Source organism: Pongo pygmaeus, chromosome 4 (genome assembly GCF_028885625.2).
Source record: "Pongo pygmaeus isolate AG05252 chromosome 4, NHGRI_mPonPyg2-v2.0_pri, whole genome shotgun sequence".
Lineage (NCBI taxonomy): Eukaryota > Metazoa > Chordata > Mammalia > Primates > Hominidae > Pongo > Pongo pygmaeus.
Genome location: NC_072377.2, coordinates 137,453,545 through 137,478,637, shown reverse-complemented (window position 1 = coordinate 137,478,637; position 25,093 = coordinate 137,453,545). Strand labels below are relative to the sequence as shown.

General features: G+C 43.0%; 1 protein-coding gene and 1 pseudogene across 6 annotated transcripts in view; one reads left to right on the top strand and one right to left on the bottom strand.

The window, feature by feature from the left end:
• The window catches only part of AFF4 (ALF transcription elongation factor 4), an 88,400-nt gene that overhangs the window by 8,102 nt on the left and 55,205 nt on the right, over positions 1-25,093 (top strand). For 2 of the 6 annotated variants that reach the window (XM_054487409.2, XM_054487406.2), the window contains exons 1-5: positions 14,923-15,210; positions 18,059-18,150; positions 18,606-18,732; positions 20,850-21,644; positions 23,571-23,615. In XM_054487409.2, the coding sequence (XP_054343384.1) occupies positions 18,610-18,732; positions 20,850-21,644; positions 23,571-23,615 (963 nt within the window). In that variant the 5' untranslated portion in view covers positions 14,923-15,210; positions 18,059-18,150; positions 18,606-18,609. Of the gene's footprint in view, positions 1-14,922; positions 15,211-18,058; positions 18,151-18,605; positions 18,733-20,849; positions 21,645-23,570; positions 23,616-25,093 lie in introns of those variants that run through there. The other 4 variants (XM_054487405.2, XM_054487408.2, XM_054487407.2 and 1 more) reach the window with 2 other exon arrangements.
• On the bottom strand, positions 7,194-9,456 carry LOC129036245 (V-type proton ATPase subunit e 1-like; annotated as a pseudogene).

The following is a 25,093-nucleotide window of genomic DNA, read 5'->3' as shown; positions in this document are numbered from 1 at the left end:
ACATGTATATGTATATATTTTATGTGTGTGTGTGTGTATATATATATATATTTTTTTTTTTGAGACAGAATCTCACTCAGTCACCCAGGCTGGAGTGCAGTGGCATGATCTTGGCTCACTGCAACCTCTACCTTCCGGGTTCAAGCGATTCTCCTGCCTCAGCCTCCTGAGTAGCTGGGATTATAGGCGTCCGCCACCATACCCGGCTAGTTTCTGTATTTTTAGTAGAGATGGGGTTTCACCATGTTGATCAGGCTGGTCTTGAACTCCTGACCTCGTGATCTGCCCGCCTTGGCCTCCCAAAGTGTTCAGATTACAGGCATAAGCCACTAGACCTGACCTGTGTAGTTATATGTACACTAGTATACTGTGCAAGTGAGCATTACCGTCTGAGCTTTGCTTCCTATCAGATCAGATTATCATAGTGATACAGATAGGAGGCAGGGAAATACTGGCTAGAAGCGGGTGGGGTACCTGGTGAGGGCCCCTCAAGCTTTGACCCATAACCCTAAATAAGAACTTCACATCCCTGTTTTCCTGCCTCAATGTTTCCTTTTCTATAACCACTCTGGCCCGCCACGCCCCTCCACCCTGTACCCATAAAAAGCCCAAGCTCCACTAGCAGAGGAACAGAGTGGTACGGCTGAGGAGAGAAGAGAAGAAGCAGAAAGGAGAAGCAGCAGCTGGACACCAGAGACTATGGGTTGGAGAGAAGCAGCAGCTGGACACCAGAGACTATGGGTTGGAGAGGATTTCAGCTAGGGACAGCTGAGCTCCAGGGGAAGATTATCTTCCCATTCCATACCTTTTCCAGCTCCCCATCCTGCTGAGAGCCACTTCCATCACTCAATACAATCTCTGCATTCAGCATCCTTCAAGTTCATGTGATCTGATTCTTCCTGGATACCGGAGAAGAACCTGGGTACCAAGAGGGCAGGATGTGAAAGGCTATCACCCTGACCTTCCACTGAGCTTAACACTTAGCCTCCACTGAGCTTAACGCTTAGCCATCCGTGGACAGCAAATGATGAAAGAGCATTGTTTGTAACACACACCCTCTAGGGCTCCAGAGGTCATGGGCAACCACCTCTAGATGCTGCCATGGGCTGGTATGGGGTTAATTCCTGCCAGCACCCAAAAGCTTCTGCACCCACTCACCCTGTGTGCTCCCCCTCCCGCAAGGGGTTTGAGCATGGCAGGTAAGCAAGTGAGCTACCCCTGTCACGAGTCACGTGATGGGGTCGAGGGAACTCTGCCGTGTCAGTAGGAGCTTGAACCCTGTTGTGAACTGCACATGCAAGGGATCTAGGTTGCATACTCCTGAGAATCTAATGCCTGATGATCTGAGGTGAAATGGTTTTCTTTCAAAATCATCTCCCCGCAACCCCTGTCCATCCATGGAAAAATTGTCATCTGTGAAACTGGTCCCTGGTGCCAAAAAGATTGGGGAGTGCTCATCTGCATGACTTTCCTGAATCTGGAAGGCACACCGTGTTCAAGAACTGGAAGGGACTGGTAGAAAGTATGAGATTAATCTGATGAGGAGGCAAGAGTCAGATCAAGTAGAATATTGTAAGCCATGTTGAGGACTTTAAAGTTTATCTTAAAGTAAACGGAAAGCTTATTTAAAAATTTTAAGCAGGAGTTAGGCAATCTGACCTGACTTGTGTCTTAGAAGGATTACTTTGGCTGCTGTATGGCATATAAAGAGAGACCGAGGGAAGTAGAAGTCCAATTAGAAAGGCTGTAGTGTTTATTCAAGCTGAAGATAAAATGTGGTGTGTTTTGAACAGTGGCAGTGGAAAAAGAAGTGAGGAAGGAGATTCAAAATATATTTTGGAGGTTATGGTGATGGATTAGATTTGAAGAGAGGTTGAAGGAAGAATTCAGCAAAAGCAGTTGGCTGGCTGGATGCACTACTATTAGGATGAGGATCACTGGAGGAGGAGTGGTTGGTGGTAAGGGAAAGCAGATCAGAAAATTAATTTTAGATGTATTAAGATTGAGATTTTTGGGACTGGGCATGGTGACTCATTACAAAGTTCTTGTAATCCCAGCACTTTGGGAGGCTGAGGTGGTAGGATTACTTGAGGCCAGGAGTTTTAGACTGGCCTGGGCAACATAGTGAGATCTTGTCTCTACAAAAAATTAAAAAGAAAAAAAAATTAGCCAGGTGTGGTGTCATGCATCCTTTAGTCCCAGCTACTCAGGAGGCTGAGGTGGAAGGATCACTTACCTAAGGAGTTTGAGGTTACAGTGAACTATGATTGCACCACTGCACTCCAGCCTGGGTGACAGACTGAGACCCTATCTCTAAAAAATAAAAAATTGAAATTAAAAAAACAGAGATTTCTTAGTTTTGAAGCCTTTGGGATTAAAAAAAGATAATACAATTTTTTTTTTTTTTTTTTTTTTTTTTTTTTTTTTTTTTTTTTTTTTAATAGAGACAGATTCTCCCTATGTTGCCTAGGCTGGTCTTGAATTCCTGAGCTCAAGCAGTTCTCTCACCTTGCCCTCCCAAAGTGCTGAGATTACAGGCATGAGACATAGTGCCTAGCCCTGATTTAGATTTCTTAGATAGCCAAAGGGCATTGTCAGACAGGTTCCTGGATGTGTGGTTTTGTATTTCAGAAGAGAAAGTGTCATGGGGAGCATATGTGGGCATTCTTGTTGTAGGCATAGAGTTGTTTTTTTTTGTTTTTTGTTTGAGACAGAGTCTCACTCCGTCACTTAAACTAGAGTGCAGTGGTACGATCTTGGCTCACTGCAACCTCTGCCTCCCAGGTTCAAGTGATTCTCATGCCACAGCCTCTCGAGTAGGTGGAATTACAGGCATGCACCACTATGCCCAGTTAATTTTTTTTGTTATTTTTAGCAGAGACGGAGTTTCACCATGTTGGCCAGGCTGGTCTTGAACTCCTGACCTCAAGTGATCTGCCTGCCTTGGCCTCCCAAAATGCTGGGATTACAGGTGTGAGCCACCACGCCTGGCCACATAGAGATATTTTAAGCTTTGGGAATGTAAGGAGAGGATATAAAATGAATGAGAATAAGACCCATGGCTGAGCACAGTGGAGCACCACTTTTGAAGACACCTGGTAGGTAGGATGGGAAGAGGAACTGGGGAAACTGGGAAGGCTAAGTGTTACAGAAGCCAAAGAGTATATCAAGGAGAGATAAGTGGCTGAATGTATTGAACGGTAAGTCAAGTAAAATGATAAAATATCTGTTGAATTTAGCAATATGGAAGTTGCTAATGATCTTGGCAAAGAAATATGATGTGGGAAATTGGAAACAGAATGTTGGGAAATTGGAAACAGTAGAATGTTGAATAGTGATTGGATACGACATTTTGGAAAGTATTAATAATTTGGTTGTATCTGCTAAAGTTGAAAATGTTCATCCTCTGCGGTAGTTCCACTTCTAGCTGTCTATTCTAGAAGAACTCTCACTCGTTGGTACAAAGAGATGTGCATAAAAATGATCATTTAGCATTGTTTGTAATGGCAGAGAACGGGGAAACTACCTAAATATGTGCCATCTGGAGAGTAGATAAGTAAACTGGATACACAGTGAAAATAAATGAACTACAGCAATGGATTAACCTCATAATGCTGAGGATTCAAAAAACTGAGTTGTTAAGAGTATACCTTTTTATTTTATTTTTATTTTATTTTTTTATTTTTGAGAAGGAGTCTCACTCTTTCACCCAGGCCAGACTGCAGTGGCGCTATCTTGGCTTACTGCAAGCTCCACCTCCCGGGTTCATGCCATTCTCCTGCCTCAGCCTCCTGAGTAGCTGGGATTACAAGCGCCCGCCACCGCGCCCGGCTAATTTTTTGTATTTTTAGTAGAGACGGGGTTTCACCATGTTAGCCAAGATGGTCTCGATCTCCTGACCTCGTGATCCGCCCACCTTGGCCTCCCAAAGTGCTGGGATTACAGGAGTGAGCCACCGTGCCCGGCCAGTATACCTTTTTAATAATGTTGAAAAAATATGCAAAACAATTCAGTTTCTTATTTAGAGATATATACATATGTAGTAAAAGTATAAAGAAAATTCCTAGCTGGGTGTAGTGGCTCATGCCAATAATCCCAGCACTTTGGGAGGCCGAGGTGGGCCGATCACTTGAGGTCAAGGGTTTGAGACCAGCCTAGGCAATATGGTGAAACCCCATCCCTACTGAAAATACAAAAATTAGCCTGGTGTTGTGGCAGGTGCCTGTAGTCCCAGCTACTTGGGAAGCTGAGGCAGGAGAATTGCTTGAACCTGGGATGTGGAGGTTGCAGTGAGCTGAGATCGTGCCACTGCACTCCAGCCTTGGGAACCAAGTGACACTCTGTCTGAAAAAAAAAAGAAAAAGAAAAGAAAAAAGGAAATGAAATTCCTGAGAATGGTTGACACCAAAATCAGAATAGTGTCTACTGCTTACAGGGGGAGAGAATACTTGGAGATGTGATCCAAGAGAAGTACACAGCAGCCTTCAACTATGTTGGTAATGCTTTTATTTCCTAAGGTGGTTGTTTGATGGGTAGCACAACTGTTCACTGTATTGGTCCTTATCTTTTAGGGTAACATTTTATAAAATGAGTGGTTGCTGAGGAGGTGGAGAATCACCAAAAGTCCTTTTGAGAAGCTTGGCTGGAGAGAGATGTGGGGCCAATGAAGACTTTTTTTTTTTTTTTTTTTGAGACAGAGTCTCGCTTTGTTGCCCAGGCTGGAGTGCAGTGTCGTGATCTCTGCTTGCTGCAACCTCTGCCTCCTGGTTCAAGCGATTCTCCTGCTTCAGCTTCCCGAGTAGCTAGGACTACAGGTTTGCACCACCACGCCTGGCTAATTTTTGTAATTTTAGTAGAGACAGGGTTTTGCCATGTTGGCCAGGCTGGTCTTGAACTCCTGGCCTCAAGTGATCTGCCTGTCTCAGCCTCCCAAAGTGCTGGGATTACAGCAGATATGAGCCACCATGCCTGGCCTTTAAAAAAAAATTTTTTTAAGAAGAATATGTTTGAATGCTGATGGAAAGGATTCGTAGGATTCACTAGAGATGGAGAAGTTGAAGTTGTTGGAGAAAAAGATCGCAACTGCTAAAGGTCTAGAAGATAGCAAAATAAGGATAATTGTTCTTTGTTAGGGAGATTCGAGTTGTTTTCCTTTGTCACTGGGAGGGAAGAGAATAGATGTAGACACTGATAGTTTGAAAGTTGATGGTTGATTGATAAAAATATTTTTCTTCCATTGTTTTTTATTTTTATTTTATTTTATTTTTGAGATGGAGTCTCACAGCATCGCCTGGGCTGGAGTGCAATGGCGCAGTCTTGGCTCACTGCAACCTCTGCCTCCTGGGTCAAGCGATTATCCTACCTCAGCCTCCCGAGTAGCTACGATTATAGGCGCCCACCACCATGCCTGGCTTACTTGTTTGTTTATTTATTTATTTATTTATTGAGATGGAGTTTCACTTTTATTGCCCAGGCTGGAGTGCAATGGCATGATCTCGGCTCACTACAACCTCCATCTCCCTTTCAAGCGATTCTCCTGCCTCAGCCTCCTGAGTAGCTGGGATTACAGGCATGTGCCACCATTCCCGGCTAATTTTGTATTTTTAATAGAGACGGGGTTTCTCCATGTTGGTTAGGCTGGTCTCGAACTCCCAACCTCAGGTGATCCGTCTGCCTCGGCCTCCCAAGATGCTGGGATTACAGGTGTGAGCCATCGCGCCCGGCCAGGCATGGCTGATTTTTTGTATTTTTAGTTGAGATGGGGTCTCACTATGTTGGCCAGGCTGGTCTTGAACTCCTGACCTCGTGATCCGCCCGCCTCAGCCTCCCAGAGTGCTGGGATTACAGGCGTGAGCCACCATGCGTGGCTGCTTTTTGTTTTCATTTATTTATTTTTGAGAGCAGGTCTTGCTCTGTTGGCCATGCTGGAGTGCAGTAGTGCAAACATAGCTCACTGCAGTCTCAAACTCCTGGGCGCGCGCGCGCGCGCGTGTGCGTGTGTGCGTGTGTGTGTGTGTGTGTGTTTTTAGTACAGATGGGGTTTCACCGTGTTAGCCAGGATGGTCTCAATCTCCTGGTGTGTGTGTGTGTGTGTGTTTTTAGTAGAGATGGGGTTTCGCCGTGTTAGCCAGGATGGTCTCAATCTCCTGGTGTGTGTGTGTGTGTGTTTTTAGTAGAGATGGGGTTTCACCGTGTTAGCCAGGATGGTCTCAATCTCCTGGTGTGTGTGTGTGTGTGTGTGTGTGTGTGTGTGTGTGTGTTTAGTAGAGATGGGGTTTCACCGTGTTAGCCAGGATGGTCTCAATCTCCTGGCCTCGTGATCCACCCGCCTCAGCCTCCCAAAGTGCTGGGATTACAGGCTTGAGCCACCGTGCCCGGCCTAATTTTTACATTTTTTAAGAGATGAGGTCTCACTTTGTTGCCCAGGCTGGTCTGGAACTCCTGGGCTCAAGTGGTCCTTCCACCTTGGCCTCCCAAAGTACGGGGATTGCAGGTATGAGCCACTGGGCCTGGCCCATTGTTTCTTAAAGCAGAAAAATAATTTATTCCAAAAGATGGTAGAGAGCCAGGTATGATGGCTTATGCTTGTAGTCTCAGCTACTCTGAAGGCTGTGGCAGGAGGATTGCTTGAGCCAAAGAATTTGAAACAAGCCTGGGCAACACGGCAAGACCCCATCTCAAAAAAAAAAAAAAAAGACGGCAGAAATAAGATTTTCATCCTGAAAATGTAATTTGGTGTAGTTTCGTTGGGATCTTCCCTCTCAACATGCCTTCTTACTGACTGCCCCACTGGAGTCTTGTTTGTCTAGTAGCAGTTTTTAGACCCGTCACTGATTCCCATGTTTTGATAAGGCAAGAGCCGTCTTCAAATCTATAAATTCCAAGGGATAGATTAATGTATTTCTCAGAAGAGAGCATCTTCTGTTTTAGAAGAGTCCATAAATATTGTGTGGAATCAGCACAGTTTAGGTTAAGTACACACATAATTCATCAAAGTGTAAATAAGGTGAAGGAAAAAAATACTGCATTGTGAAAAAAAATTCAAATGTGGTATGAACATTTAAGGCAGCTGATGCCCCAAACAGGCAAAGTCGAAGAAGGTGGCCTGCATTTGGAGGTGATTTTGCATCCAAAAAGGAATTCGCTTTCTCGATTTCAATGACTGAACACTGTAGAACATGTCTTCTTCAAGTCTAGTGATGCTTCAGATACCAGGTGGTTTCATCTTTCAAGCATGGTCCATAGAGAGGGTTGCATTGGGCCAAAATTGCAATCAGCCAAAAGAGAGCGGCAAACTGAACAAGTCACCATCATGGTGATGATAATTCCCCAGTTAGGCTCCTTAGGGACGAACTAGGGCACAAAGAAGCCAACAGAGCCCCAGAACATGCTCGTCACTGTGAGGCCATGATACGCTATGTTTGCTGCTGGAGCTGCCTCTCTCTGATTTTTAGTATTGTTTTTTAATCTTTGTCCATTAAGACAAGGTTATTTGTGAATGAAAATTAGGATTGTGGGGAGTCACAGAACTTCGTGAAATACTTGTGAGGAGTGGGAAAGAACATTCATCAGAGAAAAACAGTACAGTTTCTCTTTGGGAGGCCGAGGCGGGCAGATCATGAGGTCAGAAGATCGACACCATCTTGGCCAACATGGTGAAACCCTGTCTCTATTAAAATACAAAAGATTAGCCAGACGTGTTGGCGGGCTCCTGTAGTCCCAGCTGTTTGGGAGGCTGAGGCACGAGAATTGCTTGAACCCAGGAGGCGGAGGTTGCAGTGAGCCGAGATCATGCCACTGCATTCCAGCCTGGCGACAGAGCAAGACTCCATCTCAAAAAAAAAAAAAAACATAATTTCTGGGAAACTTTGAGGGACGAGTTGAGAGTGATTTATGAAATACAATAAGAAATTCACATAATACATAAGGATGTGATGAAGAAAGCAAAAATGTGTGGAATTGTTATCTTTCTTTTCATGTTTTTCACTACATTATTTTAAACCTGAAGGCTATAGAAGTCTCATGACTAACTTTGGGGCAAAGGTCCTTCTGTGCTAAATATTGTCTGGGGACCTGATGTTTTGTTATTGGCTTTGATCTGTAGGTGTACAACCTTTGTTTCCCTGACTTGTAGGAAGTGACCTCTTCAGACTGTCTCATGGGTAGAGAAATCCCACCAAATGAGGCCAAGAGGGATTTATGTACTGCTGAGGCTTTGTGCTTTAGCATAGTGCATTGTGGTAAAGTTACAGTTTAATAGCAGTTGTAATATACTGGGTTTGAAAATAATTGAAATCTTAGCTCAAATCTCATTTGGACTTTCAGAGTTTAAATCACTCAATAATCTTATAGTTGAATGACTCTGTTTTTCAGTAGGATAGTTATTCTAAGACACTAAGTGAAAAAAAACAAAAAAACACTGTAACAAATTCTGACCTCCACTTGAATGGGGAATGTTAGAGTACACATTTTACACTAAATAGTTTTAATTTTTTGTTTTTGAGACAGAGTCTCACCCTGTTGTGCAGACTAGAGTGGAGTGGCACAATCTCGGCTCACTGCAACTTTTGCCTCCCAGATTCAAATGATTCTCTTGCCTCAGCCTCCCCAGTAGCTGGGACTACAGGTGCGCATCACTACACCTGGCTAATTTTTGTAGTTTTAGTAGAGATGGGGTTTGGCCATGTTGGCCAGGCTGGTCTTGAACTCCTGACCTCAAGTGATCCACTGCCTCAGCCTCCCAAAGTGCTGGGATTACAGATGTGAGCCACAACGCTCGGTTGTTTTAAATTTTTTAAAATTAAACTTGCAAAAAGTCATAAAGTGTTTTATATACTTATTTAACTAATTTATTTGAGACAGAGTCTCACTCAGTCGCCACAAAGTGCAGTGGCATGATCTCGGCTCACTGCAACCTCTGCCTCCCGGGTTCAAGCGATTCTCGTGCCTCCATCTCCCAAGTAGCTGGGACTACAGGAGCATGCCACCACGCCTGACCTAAAATGTTTTATAACTAATGTATGTGTTTATAAAAAAATTATAGAATGAATTTAATTCCTAGGAGTACACATTTAAATTTTTATTTTTACGGTGTACTAATTTTTTTATTGTGGCAAAATATATATAACAAAATTTACTATTTTAATAATTTTACATATACAATTCAGTGGCATTAAGTACATTCACAGTGTTGTGCAATCATCTATACTGTCAGTTTCCAGAACTTTTTCATCATCCCAAACGGAACCTCCCCACCTCTATTCTGTTTTCTGTCTCTATGAATTTGCCTATTCCAGGTGCCTCATATTAAGTAGAATCATGCAATATGTGTCCTTTTGTGTCTGACTTATTTCACACAGCATAACGTTTTCAAGGTTCATCTATGTTGTAGCATGTATCAGAATTTCATTCCTTATGGCTAAGTAGTATTCCATTATGTATATATATATACGACATTTTGCTTATCTGTGTTGATGGATCGTCATCTGTTGATGGACACTTGGGTTGTTTTCATCTTTTCGCTATTGTGAACGATGCTGCTATGAACACTGGTGTACGTGGATCTGTTTGAGTGTCTGCTTTCAGTTCTTTTGGATATATTCCTAGGAGTAAAATTGCTGGATCCTTTGGTAATTATTTGTTAAAGTTTTTGAGGAACTGCCAATCCATAGCAGCTGCACCGTTGTACATTCCCACCAGCAGTGCACAAAGGTTCCAAATTGTCTACGTCTTCACCAACATGTGTTATTTTGTGTTTTTGTTTTTATCATAGTCATCCTAATGGGTGTGGAGTGATATTGTGGGTTTTTTTTTTCTCATTAAACTTTACTTGTTTGTTTATTTATTAATTTATTTTTTTTGAGACAGAGTATTGCTCTTGTTGCCCAGGCTGGAGTGCAATGGTGCAATCTTGGCTCACCACAACCTCCGCCTCCCGGGTTCAAGCAATTCTCCTGCCTCACCCTCCCGAGTAGCTGGGATTACAGGCTTGCGCCGCCACGCCTGGCTAATTTTGTATTTTTAGTAGAGACGGGGTTTTTCCATGTTGGTCAGGCTAGTCTCGAACTCCTGACCTCAGATGATCCGCCTGCCTCAGCCTCCCAAAGTGCTAGGATTACAGGCGCGAGCCACTGTGCCCGGCCTGTTAATTTTAATTTTTATTTTATTTTATTTCGAGATGGAGACTTGTTCTGTCGCCCAGGCTGGAGTGCAGTGCAGTGGTGCAATCTCGGCTCACTGCAACCTCCACCTCCCAGGTTCAAGCAATTCTCCTGTCTCAGCCTCCCGAGTAGCTGGGATTACAGGTGCCCGCCACCATGCCCAGCTAATTTTTGTATTTTTAGTGGAGACGGGGTTTCACTATGTTGGCCAGGCTGGTCTCGAACTCCTGATCTCAGATGATCCTCCCGCCTTGGCCTCCCAAAGTGCTGGGTTTACAGGCGTGACCCACTGCGCCCAGCGTTGTTTATTTTTAAAAGTAGGCAGTCAAGTGTGGGAGTGAGAAGGGGTCAAAGACTAGAGCAAGGGATTCAGTCTGTAACTTGACTGTGAACAATCAGTTGAGATAACTGACTACCTTCGAACCAGCCTCTCATTAAACTTTGTTTCATGGGTCTCAACATTCTGAGACAGATTCTTGGTTAAGTGGCTTCCGTTAAACAGTACTGATTTTAAAAACTAGTAATTTAAAACTGCCACATGAAAAAAACTCAAAATGGATCACAAAACAGTCATCTTTTCCTTCTGAAGATTTTACCATGCACTGTTATCATTAACCAGTCTTTTACTGTTAAACTTAAATGGCCAATCGAAACAAACAGTTCTGAGACTGTTCTTATACCATTGATTGAGACTGGTGGCAGGTATTAGGGATGATATTCATTTAGTCTTCTGAGCTTTCTGGGCAGACTCGATGATATTGCCAGGTCCAGGAGCCTTCTTGTCCACTGTTTTTTTGTTTTTTTTTAATTAAAAAAAATTTTTTTTTCTTTTTTTTTTTTTTTTTGAGATGGAGTGTCACTCTTGTTGCCCAGGCTGGAGTGCAGTGATGTGGTCACGGCTCACTGCAAACTCCACCTCCCGTGTTCAAGTGATTCTCCTGCCTCAGCCTCTGAAGTAGCTGGGATTATAGGCGCCTGCCACCACGCATGGCTAATTTTTGTATTTTTAGTAGAGATGGGGTTTCACTCTGTTGGCCAGACTGGTCTTGAACTCCTGACCTCAGTTTATCCGCCTGCCTCAGCCTCCCAAAGTGCTGGGATTACGGGCGTGAGCCAATTTTAAATTTTTTGAGAGAGAGTCTCACTCTGTCACTCAGGCTGGAGTGCAGTGGTACTATCTTGACTCATTTGAACTTCCACCTCTCAGGCTCAAGCATTCCCCAGACCTCAGTTTCCTGAGTAGCTGGGACCACAGACGCATGCCAGCACACCCAGCTAATTTTTTTGTATTTTTTGTAGAGATGGAGTTTCACCATGTTGTCCAGGCTGGTCTCAAACTCCTGAGCTTGAGTGATTCTTCTGCCACAGCTTCCAAAGTGCTGGGATTACAGGTGTGAACCACCGTGCCTGGCCTTATCCTCTGTTTTTTTTTTTTTTTTTTGAAACGGAGTCTCGCTCTGTCACCCAGGCTGGAGTGCAGCAGTGCGATCTCGGCTCACTGCAAGCTCCGCCTCCCGGGTTCACACCATTCTCCTGCGTCAGCCTCCCGAGTAGCTGGGACTACAGGCACCCGCCATCACACCCGGCTAATTTTTTTGTATTTTTAGTAGAGACGGGGTTTCACCGTGTTAGCCAGGATGGTCTCGATCTCCTGACCTTGTGATCTGCCCTCCTCGGTCTCCCAAAGTGCTGGGATTACAGGCTTATCCTCTGTTTTGATGACACTCACAGCAACTGTTTGTCTTACATTATGAACAGCAAAACAACCCAAAGAAGGATAGTCAGAAGCTCTCAACACACGTGGGCTTGCCAGGAATCATATCAAAGATGGGAGCATTACCAGATTTCAAGAATTTAGGGCCATCTTTCAGCTTACCAGAATGGCAATCCGTCTTTCCCTTCAGCTCAGGAAACTTACAGGCAGTGTGAGCCATGTGGCAATCCATTACAGGAGCATAGCCAGCACTGATTTGGACTGGGTGGTTCAGGATAATCACCTGAGCAGTGAAGCCAGCTGCTTCCATTGGTGGGTCATTTTTTCTGTCACCAGCAACATTGCCATGATGAACATTTTTGACAGATACATTCTTGACATTGAAGCCCCCATTGTTCCCAGGAAAAACTTCACTCAAAGCTTCATGGTATATTGCAACAGATTTGGCTTTAGTTGTAACATTGACTGGAGCTAAGGTGACCGCTATGCTGACACCAGTCTCCACTTGGCCCACAGAGATAGTACCAATACCACCAATTTTGTAGATATTTTGGGGAGACAGACACAAGGGCTTGTCAGTTGGACAAGTTGGTAGTAGGATGCAATCCAGAGCTTCAAGCAGGGTGTTTACACTGGCATTGCCATCTTTACAGGTGACTTTCCATCCCTTGAACCAAGGCATGTTAGCACTTGGCCGCAGCATGTTGCCATCATTCCAACCGGAAATTGGCACAATTGCTACTGTGTTGGGGTTGTAGCCAACTTTCTTATTGTAAGGGCTGACTTCCTTAACCATTTCCTTGTATCTCTTCTGTCTGTAGGGTGGCTAAGTGGAATCCATTTTGTTAACTCCATCAATTAGCTGTTTCACACCCAATGTGTAAGTCAGAAGGAGATACCAGCTTCAAATTCACCAGCTGCAACAATCAGGGTAGCACAGTCAGCCCGAGATGTGCCTGTAATCATGTTTTTTAAAAAGTCTTTGTCTTGAGGCGTCAACTAGTTACATAATACTTTCTGGCCTCAAGTTTCCACAGGAAACTGTCATCAGTGCCACCACCCTCACACTCAGCTTTCAGTTTATCCAAGACCCAGGTATACTCGGAGGACCCCTTTCCCATCTCAGTAGCCTTGTAGAGACTGGGTCTCATCATGTGGCCCAAGGTGTTCTTGAACTCCTAAGCTCAAGCGATCCTCATGCCTCGGCCTCCTAAAGTGCTGGGATTACAGGCATGAGCCACTGCACCCAGGTGTTAAATGGTATTTTGTCAAGTGGCAGGATTAATAATATCTGACATGGGCTGGGTGCAGTGGCCTACGCCTCTAATCCCAGCACTTTGGGAGACCGAGGTGAGTGGATCACCTGAGGTCAGGAGTTTGAGACTAGCCTGACCAACATGGAGAAACCCCATCTCTACTTAAAATACAAAATCAGCCTGGCATGGTGGCGCATGCCTGTAATCCCAGCTACTCGGGAGGTTGAGGTAGGAGAATCTCTTGAACCCGGCAGGCAAAGGTTGCGGTGAGCCGGCCGAGATGGCGCCATTGCACTCCAGCCTGGGCAACAAGAGCGAAACTCTGTCTTAAAAAAAAAAAAAAAAAAGGTAAAAAGGACTGAGTTCAGGGCGCTTCCAGAAAGGTAACCTAGAACATGTTCACGTAGCGAGAGGGTGGCACACCATTCTCCAAGGGAATTGAAGCTCCTACACCATTGTACATCTTGCCTCTGTAACTCTTCATTTAACGGTTTATTTATATCCTTTAAAATAACATTTGTAAGAGCCCAGTAACCAGGTTTCCATTCATTCTGTGAGCTTCTCCAGCAAATTATTCAAACTGAAGGAAGGGGTTGCAGAACCCCGATTTTTAGCCAGTTAGAAGCACAGGTAAAAACAACCTGGGACTTGGGATTGACATCAAAAGTGGGGGGCAGCCTTGGGGACCGAACTCTCACTCAACCTGTGGGGTCTGACAGTATCTCCAGGTAGGAGACAGAGGACACCCAGCTGGTATTTTCTGAAGAATTGATTGCTTACTTTTTTTTTTTTTTTTTTTTGAGACGGAGTCTTGCTCTGTTGCCCGGGCTGGAGTGCACTGGTGCGATCTCGTCTCACTGCAACCTCTGCCTCCTGGGTTCAAGCTATTCTCCTGCCTCAGCCTCCTGAGTAGCTGGGATTAAGGCATGTGCCACCATGCCCTGTCAATTTTTGTATTTTTAGTAGAGGAGGGGATTCCCCATGTTGGCCAGGCTCGTCTCAAATGCCTGACCTCAGGTAATCTGCCCTCGTTGGCCTCCTAAAGTGCTGGGATTGCAGGCGTGAGCCACCGCGCCCAGCCAATTGCTTGCTTGTGTGTGGGAAAAAAACCCCACACATCTGGTGTTAGAAGGATGTTGTGAGAGTATTGTGTGAGAAACTCAGTTTGTTGGCTGGGCGCTGTGGCTCACGCCTGTAATCCCAGCACATTTGGAGGCCAAGGTGGGCAGATCTCTTGAGGTCAGGAGTTGGAGACCAGCCTGGGCAACATTGCGAAACCTTGTCCCTACTAAAAATACAAAAAAAAGTTAGCCAGGTGTGGTGGTGTGTGCCTGTAATTCCAGTTACTTGGGAGGCTGAGGCATGAGAATCATTTGAACCTGGGAGTCTGAGATTGCAGTGAGCTGAGATTGTGCCACTGCTTTCCAGCCTGGGAGATAGAGCGAGACTCTGTCTCAAAAAAAAAAAAAAAAAGAAAAGAAAAGAAACTGAGCTTGTTTATTCCTGTATTCTCATAGCTATAAAATAGTTTTGCCCGTATGACAAAGATATACTTCAGATTGACTCATTTAAATTTCATGTTAACATTGGAGGAGTTCAGATTACTGGAATTATTGCTTTTGGAGAAAACTTATTTCATCTTAGGCAGAGAGTGATGGTAAGAGACACAGGAGGGAAAAAAATCGAACCAATATATTTGATACAAAAAGATCGGAAAAAATAGAGAATAAGCACTATAACTGGTATATTAATTTTTTCTTTTCTTTCTTTTCTTTTTTTTTTTTTTTGAGATGTGGTTTTGTTTTGTCACCCAGGCTGGAGTTCAGTGATGCAATCTCAGCTCGCTGCAACCTCCGCCTCCTGAGTTCAAGCTTTTCTCCTACATCAGCCTCCCAAGTAGCTGGGATTACAGACACCTGCCACCATGCCTGGCTAATTTTTGTATTTTTGGTAGAGACGGGGTTTCACCATGTTGGCCAGGCTGGTCTTGAATTCTTGACCTCAGGTGATCCGCCTGCCTCGGCCTCCCAAAGTGCTGGGATTACAGGAGTGAGCCACGGCACCCGACCTAATTATTACAGTGAGTTAATTTAGTTCTTAGCTTCCTGGTAGCCTTATAAATGTTCACTTGTGTGACTTTGATTGTTTAAAAAACCAGTTTCTTTGACATTGAATTACAGAAAGAATTTTATTATAGGAATCACCTATTTTTACAAGAGATATAGAAATACTTCTTGAATGATTATTTTAGTGCTGCTCAATCTATAAAATAAAATCATACTTTAGTTTTTCTTTTTCTTTTTTTTGAGATGGAGTCTCGCTCTGTCGCCCAGGCTGGAGTGCAGTGGTGCGATCTCGACTCACTGCAAGCTCCGCCTCCCAGGTTCACACCATTCTCCTGCCTCAGCCTCCCGAGTAGCTGGGACTTCAGGCGCCCACCACCACGCCCGGCTAATTTCTTTTTGTATTTTTAGTAGAGATGGGGTTTCACCGTGTTAGCCAGGATGTCTCAATCTCCTGACCTCATGATCTGCCCGCCTCCGCCACCCAAAGTGCTAGGATTACAGGCGTGAGCCGCCACACCTGGCCTTTATTTTTATTTTTTTGAGATGGAGTCTTGCTCTTATCACCCAGGCTGGAGTCCAGTGGTGCGATCTTGACTCACTGCAACCTCCGCCTCCCAGGTTCAAGCAATTCTCCTGCTTCAGCCTCCTGAGTAGCTGGGATTATAGGCAACTGCTACCACAGAAGGCTACTTTTTTGTATTTTGTAGTAGAGATGGGGTTTCACCGCATTGGCCAGGCTGGTCTTGAACTCCTTACCTCCAGTGATCTGCCCACCTCGGCCTCTCAAAGTGCTGGGATTACAGTTGTAAGCCACCGCTCCTGGCCTTAAGCCAAAGTTTACAGGCTCACGCCTGTAATCCCAGCACTTTGGGAGGCCAAGGCAGGCGGATCACCTGATGTCTGGAGTTTGAGACCAGGAGTTTGGCTAACTCGGTGAAATCCCATCAACCTGGGGGACAAGAGCGAGACTTCGTCTCAAAAATAAAATAAAAAAAAAAAAGAAGTTGCAGATCTTTCAGGATTTAAATTTAAGGAAACTGGTACTTAACATATTCCTTAGTCTCTCAGGTATAAATAACTTTGTATGTTGGCAGAACCATAGCCCAAGAGGCCTATTTGAAGCATGGTTGTTAGTGATATAAAACTATTACCTGGTTCAAATGTGATGGAGTATAATATGTTCTTTGGTTTTGTTTTATGAATACTTAAGTTTTGTGGTATTCTTTAAAGATTGAAATACTTTTTGTGGTTCTACAGAGTGCTAAGTACTAGCGAAACCAAAGAAATCCTGTTTAAGCTTATTAGAAAATTGTATACTTACAAAACAATTTGAAAACATATCTGAAACACTTAGAACATTCTTTTTTTTTTTTTTTCCTGAGTCAGGGTCTTGTTCTGTCTCCCAGTCTGGAGATCAGTGGCACAGTCATGGCTCACTGCAACCTCTGCCTCCTAGGTTCAAGTGATTCTCTTGCTTGAGCCTCCTGAGAAGCTGAGATTACAGGTGTGCACCACCACATCTGGCTAATTTTTTTATTTTTAGGAGAGATGCGGTTTTGTCATGTTGGCTAGGCACGTCAAGCGATCCTCCCACCTCGGGTCCCTTTTTTTTTTTTTCCTAAACATTATTAAATTGCTTTTTTTTTTTTTTTTTTGAGATGGAGTCTCGCTCTGTTGCCCAGGCTGGAGTGCAGTGGCGCCATCTCAGCTCACTGCAATCTCTGCCTCCCGGGTTCACGCCATTCTCTTGCCTCAGCCTTCTGAGTAGCCGGGACTACAGGCGCCTGCCACCGCGCCTGGCTAATGTTTTGTATTTTTAGTAGAAATGGGGTTTCACCGTGTTAGCCAGGATGGTCTTGATCTCCTGACCTTGTGATCTGCCCACCTCAGCCTCCCAAAGTGCTAGGATTACAGGCGTGAGCCGCTCCGGCCATTAAATTGCTTTTATTGCATGACATTTAGTATGCAAATCAGGAAGTTTTAATTTTAAATGTTTGCTTTCACTAGTTCTAACCACTGATTAAAGTCCTCAAAAGTACTTGGTGGCTCTCATGCCTGTAATCCCAGCACTTTGGGAGGCCAAGGTGGGAGGATCACTTGAGGTCAGGAGTCCAGGCCAGCCTGGCCAACATGGTGAAATCCTGTCTCTACTAAAAATAAAAAAATTAGCCAGCCATTGGCATGCACCTGTAATCCCAGCTACTCAGGAGGCTGAGGTAGGAGAATCGCTTGAACCCGGGAGGCATGGGTTGTGGTGAGCTGGGAGATTGCACCACCGCACTCTAGCCTGGATGATAGAGCAAGATTCTGTTTCAAAAAAAAAAAAAGGTATAATACTGGTTTGTTACTAATTCTAATTTTATAATTATAGTTTCTGATGAACTTTAATTTTCTGATTTGATTTATGAATTATAGGCCAGAAATGCTCCGCACATATAACCTGATTGTTTCTTTCTGGGCTCCAGTGGGACTTTTTTTTTTTTTTTTTTTTTAAAAAACAAAACCAGGTCTGATTATTTAATCTGTCTCCAGGGAAGAGTGTTGCAAATTCCCTGGTAATCCCTAGTGCCAGAGTTTGCCAGCCTTTACTACCATTGTCTATTTAACCAAAATCCTTGCTGCTATAAACTGGCTGTATTTCTCTTGGTTTGTTCTAGTGAAAATAAGACAAACTGTCATGATTATAGAGATGGGACTTCCATTTTTCCCTCACTCCAAAGACTTCCTTTTTCAATACAATTTTAGTTACTGTTACTAACCCAAGTTAATTTTTGATTCTATCACTGAGAACCTGGGTTTTGCCATTTATTGAGGTGTTAATTGAAATATTAATATATTTAGAGGAGAAATGTCGTTTTTTAGGGAATCTAGAGCAACAGCAAAGCTGAGGTCAAACTACCATAAGGATGGACACCAAGGAAGCTGTGTTTGGGACAAAAAGAAATCAAGATAAGGTAGATGCAAAGTAGAGAAAAGAACTGGACCCTGGAGGGAAGGGTGGTAGTTGGGAGTGGGTTATATGCTTCTAAGGGCAAAGAATAGGCAGATTTCTGAAGAGGAGGGCCCAAAAGGAAATACTGAGGATTTGTGTTCAGATACTACTTGCCCTGTGAATGTACAAGTTTTTGCTTTTAGCTAACAGAGTACTTCAAACATTGATAAGGTTAAGTGTTTTGTTGGGGTGGGTTCTAATATTCTGGGCTAGTGTTTCCTCGGAATAGTTGTGGAAGACATTATTGGTATTTACTGATAAAACCATTACCAAAACCCAGCTTCAGCACTAATGCCTGTTATTACTTGGAGGTCAAAAGGGAATCTGTGATTGAAGTGTTAAGCTGACAAAATCTGTACAGAATATTTAATTTTTCCTTTTATTTTTGTGATACAAAGATTGTGTTTCTTTTCATAGCAACATGAACCGTGAAGACCGGAATGTGCTGCGTATGAAAGAACGGGAAAGGCGGAATCAGGAAATTCAGCAGGGCGAAGACGCCTTCCCACCTAGCTCTCCTCTCTTTGCAGAGCCATACAAAGTTGTAAGTTGCCCTTCTGTGAATGTTTTTTTCCCATGAGCATGACATTTTTGCTTTTAAAATGTTTCATACTTGAATGTTTATATTAGAAAAGAATTACTATGAATACCACTTAACATTTTTTTCCTGTCCTTTACATAGAAGATACTTTTTTGGGGATAAACTTTTCTTTGGAGTATATTATGCTTACAGAAAAATACACAAAATAGGTATTATGACTTGAAGAATTTTCACAGCATCAACAGCTTCATGCAACTCAGATCAAGGAATAGAGCATTACCAGCACCCTAAAAGTCGTTTTCTAACCCACCTCCTATTGCTGTCCTGTGTTCTTAAAAATGTGGTTTGAGTTGGCTCATACATTTACCTCTATTTTCCTAGTTGTGCTACTAATCATGGGCGGGTACTTCACCATTCTGAATTTTGAATTGAATTAGAATTTTGTGACTCAATTTGCATTGTTTGATTTTTCCTAGGTATTCTTTAAGTATGATATCAATAAAAAATGAATATTTCACACATGCTTTTGTTTCTTCTCACTGCCATTTGCTACTTAGTTTACAAAGTTTCAGAGATTATTAGTATGTTTGAATAAATGTGTCTTCAGTATCAGTCTGATTTCTTTTTCTGTTGTTATAGTCATTTGGGTATCACTTGTTTCTTTAAATTTTTGTTTCTGCTTCTAACTATAACATTGAATTATAAGGAATATAATATTTTCATAAACTGCCAAAATACGAGTGTTAGCTAATCTGCTGGACTGTGGAACTTAATTTTTTTTTTTTTTTTTTTTTTTTTTTTGAGACGGAGTCTTGCTCTGTCACCCAGGCTGGAGTGCAGTGGCGCGATCTGGGCTCACTGCAAGCTCCGCCTCCCGGGTTCACGCCATTCTCCTGCCTAAGCCTCCCGAGTAGCTGGGACTACAGGTGCCTGCCACCATGCCCGGCTAATTTTTTGTATTTTTTGTAGAGATGGGGTTTCACCATGTTAGTCAGGATGGTCTCGATCTCTTGACCTTGAGATCCGCCCGCCTCAGCCTCCCAAAGTGCTGGGATTACAGGTGTGAGCCACTGTGCCCAGCCGGAACTTAATGTTATAAAGGCAGATTACTTTTCTGTTCTTCAAAAGATTTTTTTTTATGAGACGGAATCTTGTTCTTTCGTCCAGGCTGGAGTGCCATGTCATGATCTCGGCTCATTGCCACCACTGACTTCTGGGTTCAAGTGATTCTCCTGCCTCAGCCTCTCGAGTAGCTGGGATTACAGGCATGCACCACCTTGCCAGGCTAATTTTTTTTTTTTTTCGGAGATGGAGTCTTACTGGAGTGCAATGATGCAATCTCTGCTCACTGCAACCTCTACTTCCTGGGTTCAAGCGATTCTCCTGCCTCAGCCTCCTGAGTAGCTGGGATTACAGGCACCCGCCACCACGCCTAGCTAATTTTTATATTTTTAGTAGAAACGGGGTTTCACCATGTTGGCCAGGCTGGTCTCCAACTCCTGACCTCAGGTGATCTGCCCACCTTGGCCTCCCAAAGTGCTGGAATTATAGGTGTGAGCCACCATGTCCTGCCACACCTGGCTAACTTTTGTATTTTTAGTAGAAATGGGTTTTCACCATGTTGGCCAGGCTGGTCTGGAACTCCTGACATCAGGTGATCTGTCCGTCTCGGCCTCCCAAAGTGCTGGGATTACAGGTGTGAGCCACTGCACCCGGCCCTTCAAAATACTTTGTGTATTTAAAAGACAGTCTTGCTATGTTACCCATGCTGGAGTACAGTTGCTATTCACAGGTGAAATCATAGTGCACTGGAGCCTCAAAATCTTGGAATTGAGCAAACCTGCCTTAGCTGCCCAGAGTAGCTGGGAGTACGGGCACGTGCCACTGTGCTTGGATTATATTTTATTTTAGTATGGTTATTTTTAGGCACTTTTCAATGATTTTTTTTTCGCTACAGAAATGATATATTTGGAGTTTGCTTCAAGGTATTAACGTTAAGATATGAGGTAAAGCCTCCCTTTGAAAAGCCCCTTTTGATTCGAAGTTTGGAAAATTAGTTCAGAATTATATTTTATTTCTGATTATTGCTCATTTTATAATTTTATTTTATTTTTTTGTAGACTAGCAAAGAAGATAAGTTATCAAGTCGTATTCAGAGTATGCTTGGAAACTACGATGAAATGAAGGATTTCATAGGAGACAGATCTATACCAAAGCTTGTTGCAATTCCCAAGCCTACAGTACCACCATCAGCAGATGAAAAATCTAACCCAAATTTCTTTGAGCAGAGACATGGAGGCTCTCATCAGAGTAGCAAATGGACTCCAGTAGGACCTGCACCCAGCACTTCTCAGTCTCAGAAACGGTCCTCAGGCTTACAGAGTGGACATAGTAGCCAGCGGACCAGTGCAGGTAGCAGTAGTGGCACTAACAGTAGTGGTCAGAGGCACGACCGTGAGTCATATAACAGTAGTGGGAGCAGTAGCCGGAAAAAAGGCCAGCATGGATCAGAACACTCCAAATCACGTTCTTCCAGCCCTGGAAAACCCCAGGCTGTTTCTTCATTAAGTTCTAGTCATTCCAGGTCTCACGGGAATGATCACCATAGCAAGGAACATCAACGCTCCAAATCACCTCGGGACCCTGATGCAAACTGGGATTCTCCTTCCCGTGTACCTTTTTCAAGTGGGCAGCACTCAACTCAATCTTTCCCACCCTCATTGATGTCAAAGTCCAATTCAATGTTACAGAAACCCACTGCCTATGTGCGGCCCATGGACGGACAGGAGTCCATGGAACCAAAGCTGTCCTCTGAGCACTACAGCAGCCAATCCCATGGCAACAGCATGACTGAGCTGAAGCCCAGCAGCAAAGCACATCTCACCAAGCTGAAAATACCTTCCCAACCACTGGATGTAAGTCACACATTTAGAGCTTTTAACATTGCGACTATGTGAAGCAATTGAGTGATCATGAAATTACGATTGAACTTGAACACTGCTTGCTTGCCTTAATAGTAAGGAATGTAAAAGTTGAAAGATGAAAAAAATGTAAAGAGAGACTTGTGAGTTACTCCCAAGTGGATCCGTAGATCTGTTAACTTGTCCTCTTGGGAAATGGAGAAAATGTCATTCACAGTTTTCAAATACTAAGATGACAAGTCAGTTATAGAATAAAAGAATGACTAATTGATATCTTAGATTTCTGCATTTTGATTTTATAGAACAATATACCTTTGTTGTTGTTTAAAAACAAAATTAACTTTTCTATGCTTAGATTGATACTAATGAATGAGATGCAAGTGATGGTTTATGGTTATGATAAATGGGACTTTTGGGTCTGTGGAAATGGTAATATTGTTTACTTTGAATGCTATGATCCTTTTCTCTGGTTATACTTAAAGGATTAAGACAGCTGCTCCAGGTTCATAGTGATGGTTTGAAATTTAAATTGAATTGCTTACCAAAGCATTTTAGAACATTTCATTGTGAAATAGCTGAAATTATATCTTTTTTTTCAAGATGAGTGTCTCATAATGTTGTCCAGGCTGGTCTGGAGCTCCTGGCCTCAAGCGATCCTCTCATCTTGGCCTTCCAAAGTGCTGAGGTTACAGACATGACCATTATGCCTGGCCCAAATTTTCTCTCTCTCTTTTTTTTTTTTTTTGAGTTGGAATTTTGCTCTTGTTGCGCATGCTAGAGTGCAATGGCGCGATTTTGGCTCACTGCAACTTCTACCTCCCAGGTTCAAGCGATTCTCCTGCCTCAGCCTCCCGAGTAGCTGGGATTACAGGCATGCGCCACCATGCCCGGTTAATTTTGTATTTTTAGTAGAGATGGGATTTCACCATGTTGGTCAGGCTGGTCTTGAACTCCTGACCTCACGTGATCCGCCCGCTTCGGCCTCGCAAAGTGCTGGGATTACAGGCGTGAGCCACCGCGCCCAGCCCCAAATTTTATCTTTTAATGTAGTTTGTGCAATAAAAAAAAATTTGGAAAGTGATGTCAGTAGTCAAAAAATTACAACTCTTAGCTCAAAATGGTGGAAGGAAGAATCCGGGTAATGTAAAATGCTGTTTTGCAAACATTTAAAACATCTTTCCAGTGGCCTTGGGAAACTCATTTTGAGTGGCATTTGTTACCTAATTACTCCTCTCAAGAGAACAGTAAAATGGTAATTTGTTCTTTCTTTAAACAACATGATCTTTAGAGTTTGACTTGAGTTCGGCTCTCTAATTCCTGTTTGTGCCTTAGAATAAGCAATTTGCTTTTTGTGACTTAGAAAGACTATGTAAAATGTCCATGTTCCAGACTAGTAATCTTTCAGTAATACTTGTTTAACCCATTTATGCTTGGTGTTCCATTATTGGAATGCTAAGCTTGTAGGAGTTACTTACATCCTACTGCTCAAGGTCATCGCTAAGGTACGATTTTTCACACAAAAAATTTGCAACCTCTGGCATAAATGGGTTAACTTTGTTTATGTGAAATGATGTATCTCAATATCATGATATATTTTATATATAGATAAGGTTAAATTTTTAGACAAGCTGCACACCTGAAAAATTACATTCTAGAAATTATTTCTAATCTAAAATACAGGATAAAAAACTTAAAACCTTTGAAAACTATAAAGTTCCCCCAGCTTTGTATAGTTTGGTGATTAAAATCTTCTGGTGCTTGAAAAATTTATATTTAAGGAAATTAATCCAAAGATTCTAACTAGTGTACTGATTTAGAGTAGTGGGGTCATAAATACTTTTAATAATGTTTTTAAATCTGTGAAGCAAATACTAAAAATCTACTGATAAAAATCTAATGTGTGCTGCTTTTTCTCTCAAGGCATCAGCTTCTGGTGATGTGAGCTGTGTGGATGAAATCTTAAAAGTAAGTTTTAAAAAAAAAATCATTTCAGTTTCTTTAATTTTTTATGCTCTGCCACCTTCTTACCCTCTTTCTACCTGTATTTCACAAAGGATCTGAAGCAACAGATTGCTTATATTTGTAACTTGATTATGTCCATCATAAATAATTTACTCTCTTCTTTGTTTACCATTTGCCTTCAGAGAGCTAGTTTTGTTCTTTGTGTTTTTTTTTGTTTTGTTTTTTTTTTTTTTTGAGATGAAGTCTCACTCTGTCGCCCAGGCTGGAGTGCAGTGGTGCGATCTCGGCTCACTGCAACCTCCACCTCCCAGGTTCAAGCAATTCTTTCACCTTAGCCTCCTGAGTAGATGGGATTACAGGCTCCCGCCATCATGCCCAGCTAATTTTTGTATTTTTGTGGAGATGGGGTGGCCAGGCTGGCCTGGAACTCCTGACCTCAGGTGATCCACCTGCCTCGACCTCCCAGAGTGCTGGGATTACAGGTGTGAGTCACTGCGCCTGGCCGCGTTCTTTGCTTTTAAGTAAAATAAATTTTAATCTTAACACTAACTTTGCCTGGAAAGCATTAACAAGCCAATTATAACTGTACTTTCTCATGCTTAACTGTTAATAATTTGGAGTGCAAAAAACTCAGTAGTTATCAGCCAAACCATTATGATCAAAATACCTTGCTTTGGTTCATCTGTACATACTGGTCAAATCTTACAGTAATAGATTTCCTTCCAGTTTTGCACATTTGTTTTTTCTTGATATGGAGTCTCACTCTGTTGCCCAGTCTGGAGTACAGTGGCATAATCTAGGCTCACTGCTACCTCTGACTCCTGAGTTCAAGCAGTTCTCGTGCCTCAGCCTCCTGAGTAGCTGGTATTACAGGTGCCCACCACCATGTCCAGCTAATTTTTGTATTTTTAGTAGAAATCGGGTTTCACCACTTTGTCCGGGCTGGTCTTGAACTTCTGACCTCAAGTTACTCCCCACTCCCCCATCCCCCTGCCCGGCCTCCCAAAGTGCTGGGATTATAGCCTGAGCCACTGCACCCAGCTGTTTTACACATTTTTTTTTTTTTTGAGCCGGAGTTTTACTCTGTCACCCAGGTTGGAGTGCAGTGGCGTGATCTCGGCTCACTGCAACCTCCGCCTTGCAGGTTCAAGTGATTCTCCTGCCTCAGCCTCCTGAGTAGCTGGGATTATAGGCACCCGCCACCATGCCTGGCTAATTTTTGTTTTTTTTTTTTTTTTTTTTTTTTTTTTTTTGGTAGAGACAGGGTTTCACCATGTTGGCCAGGCTGGTCTGGAACTCCTGTCTGCCTGCCTTGGCCTTCCAAAGTGCTGGGATTATAGGCATGAGCCACCACGCCCAGTCAACATTTTGGGTATTTAATGACACATGTTTAAAATTGACACATGACCAAAAAGTACGTTACTCTATTGGAAAAAGAGAAAGTCCAGTGAATTAGTGAATGACAATGACTACTTTTTTCT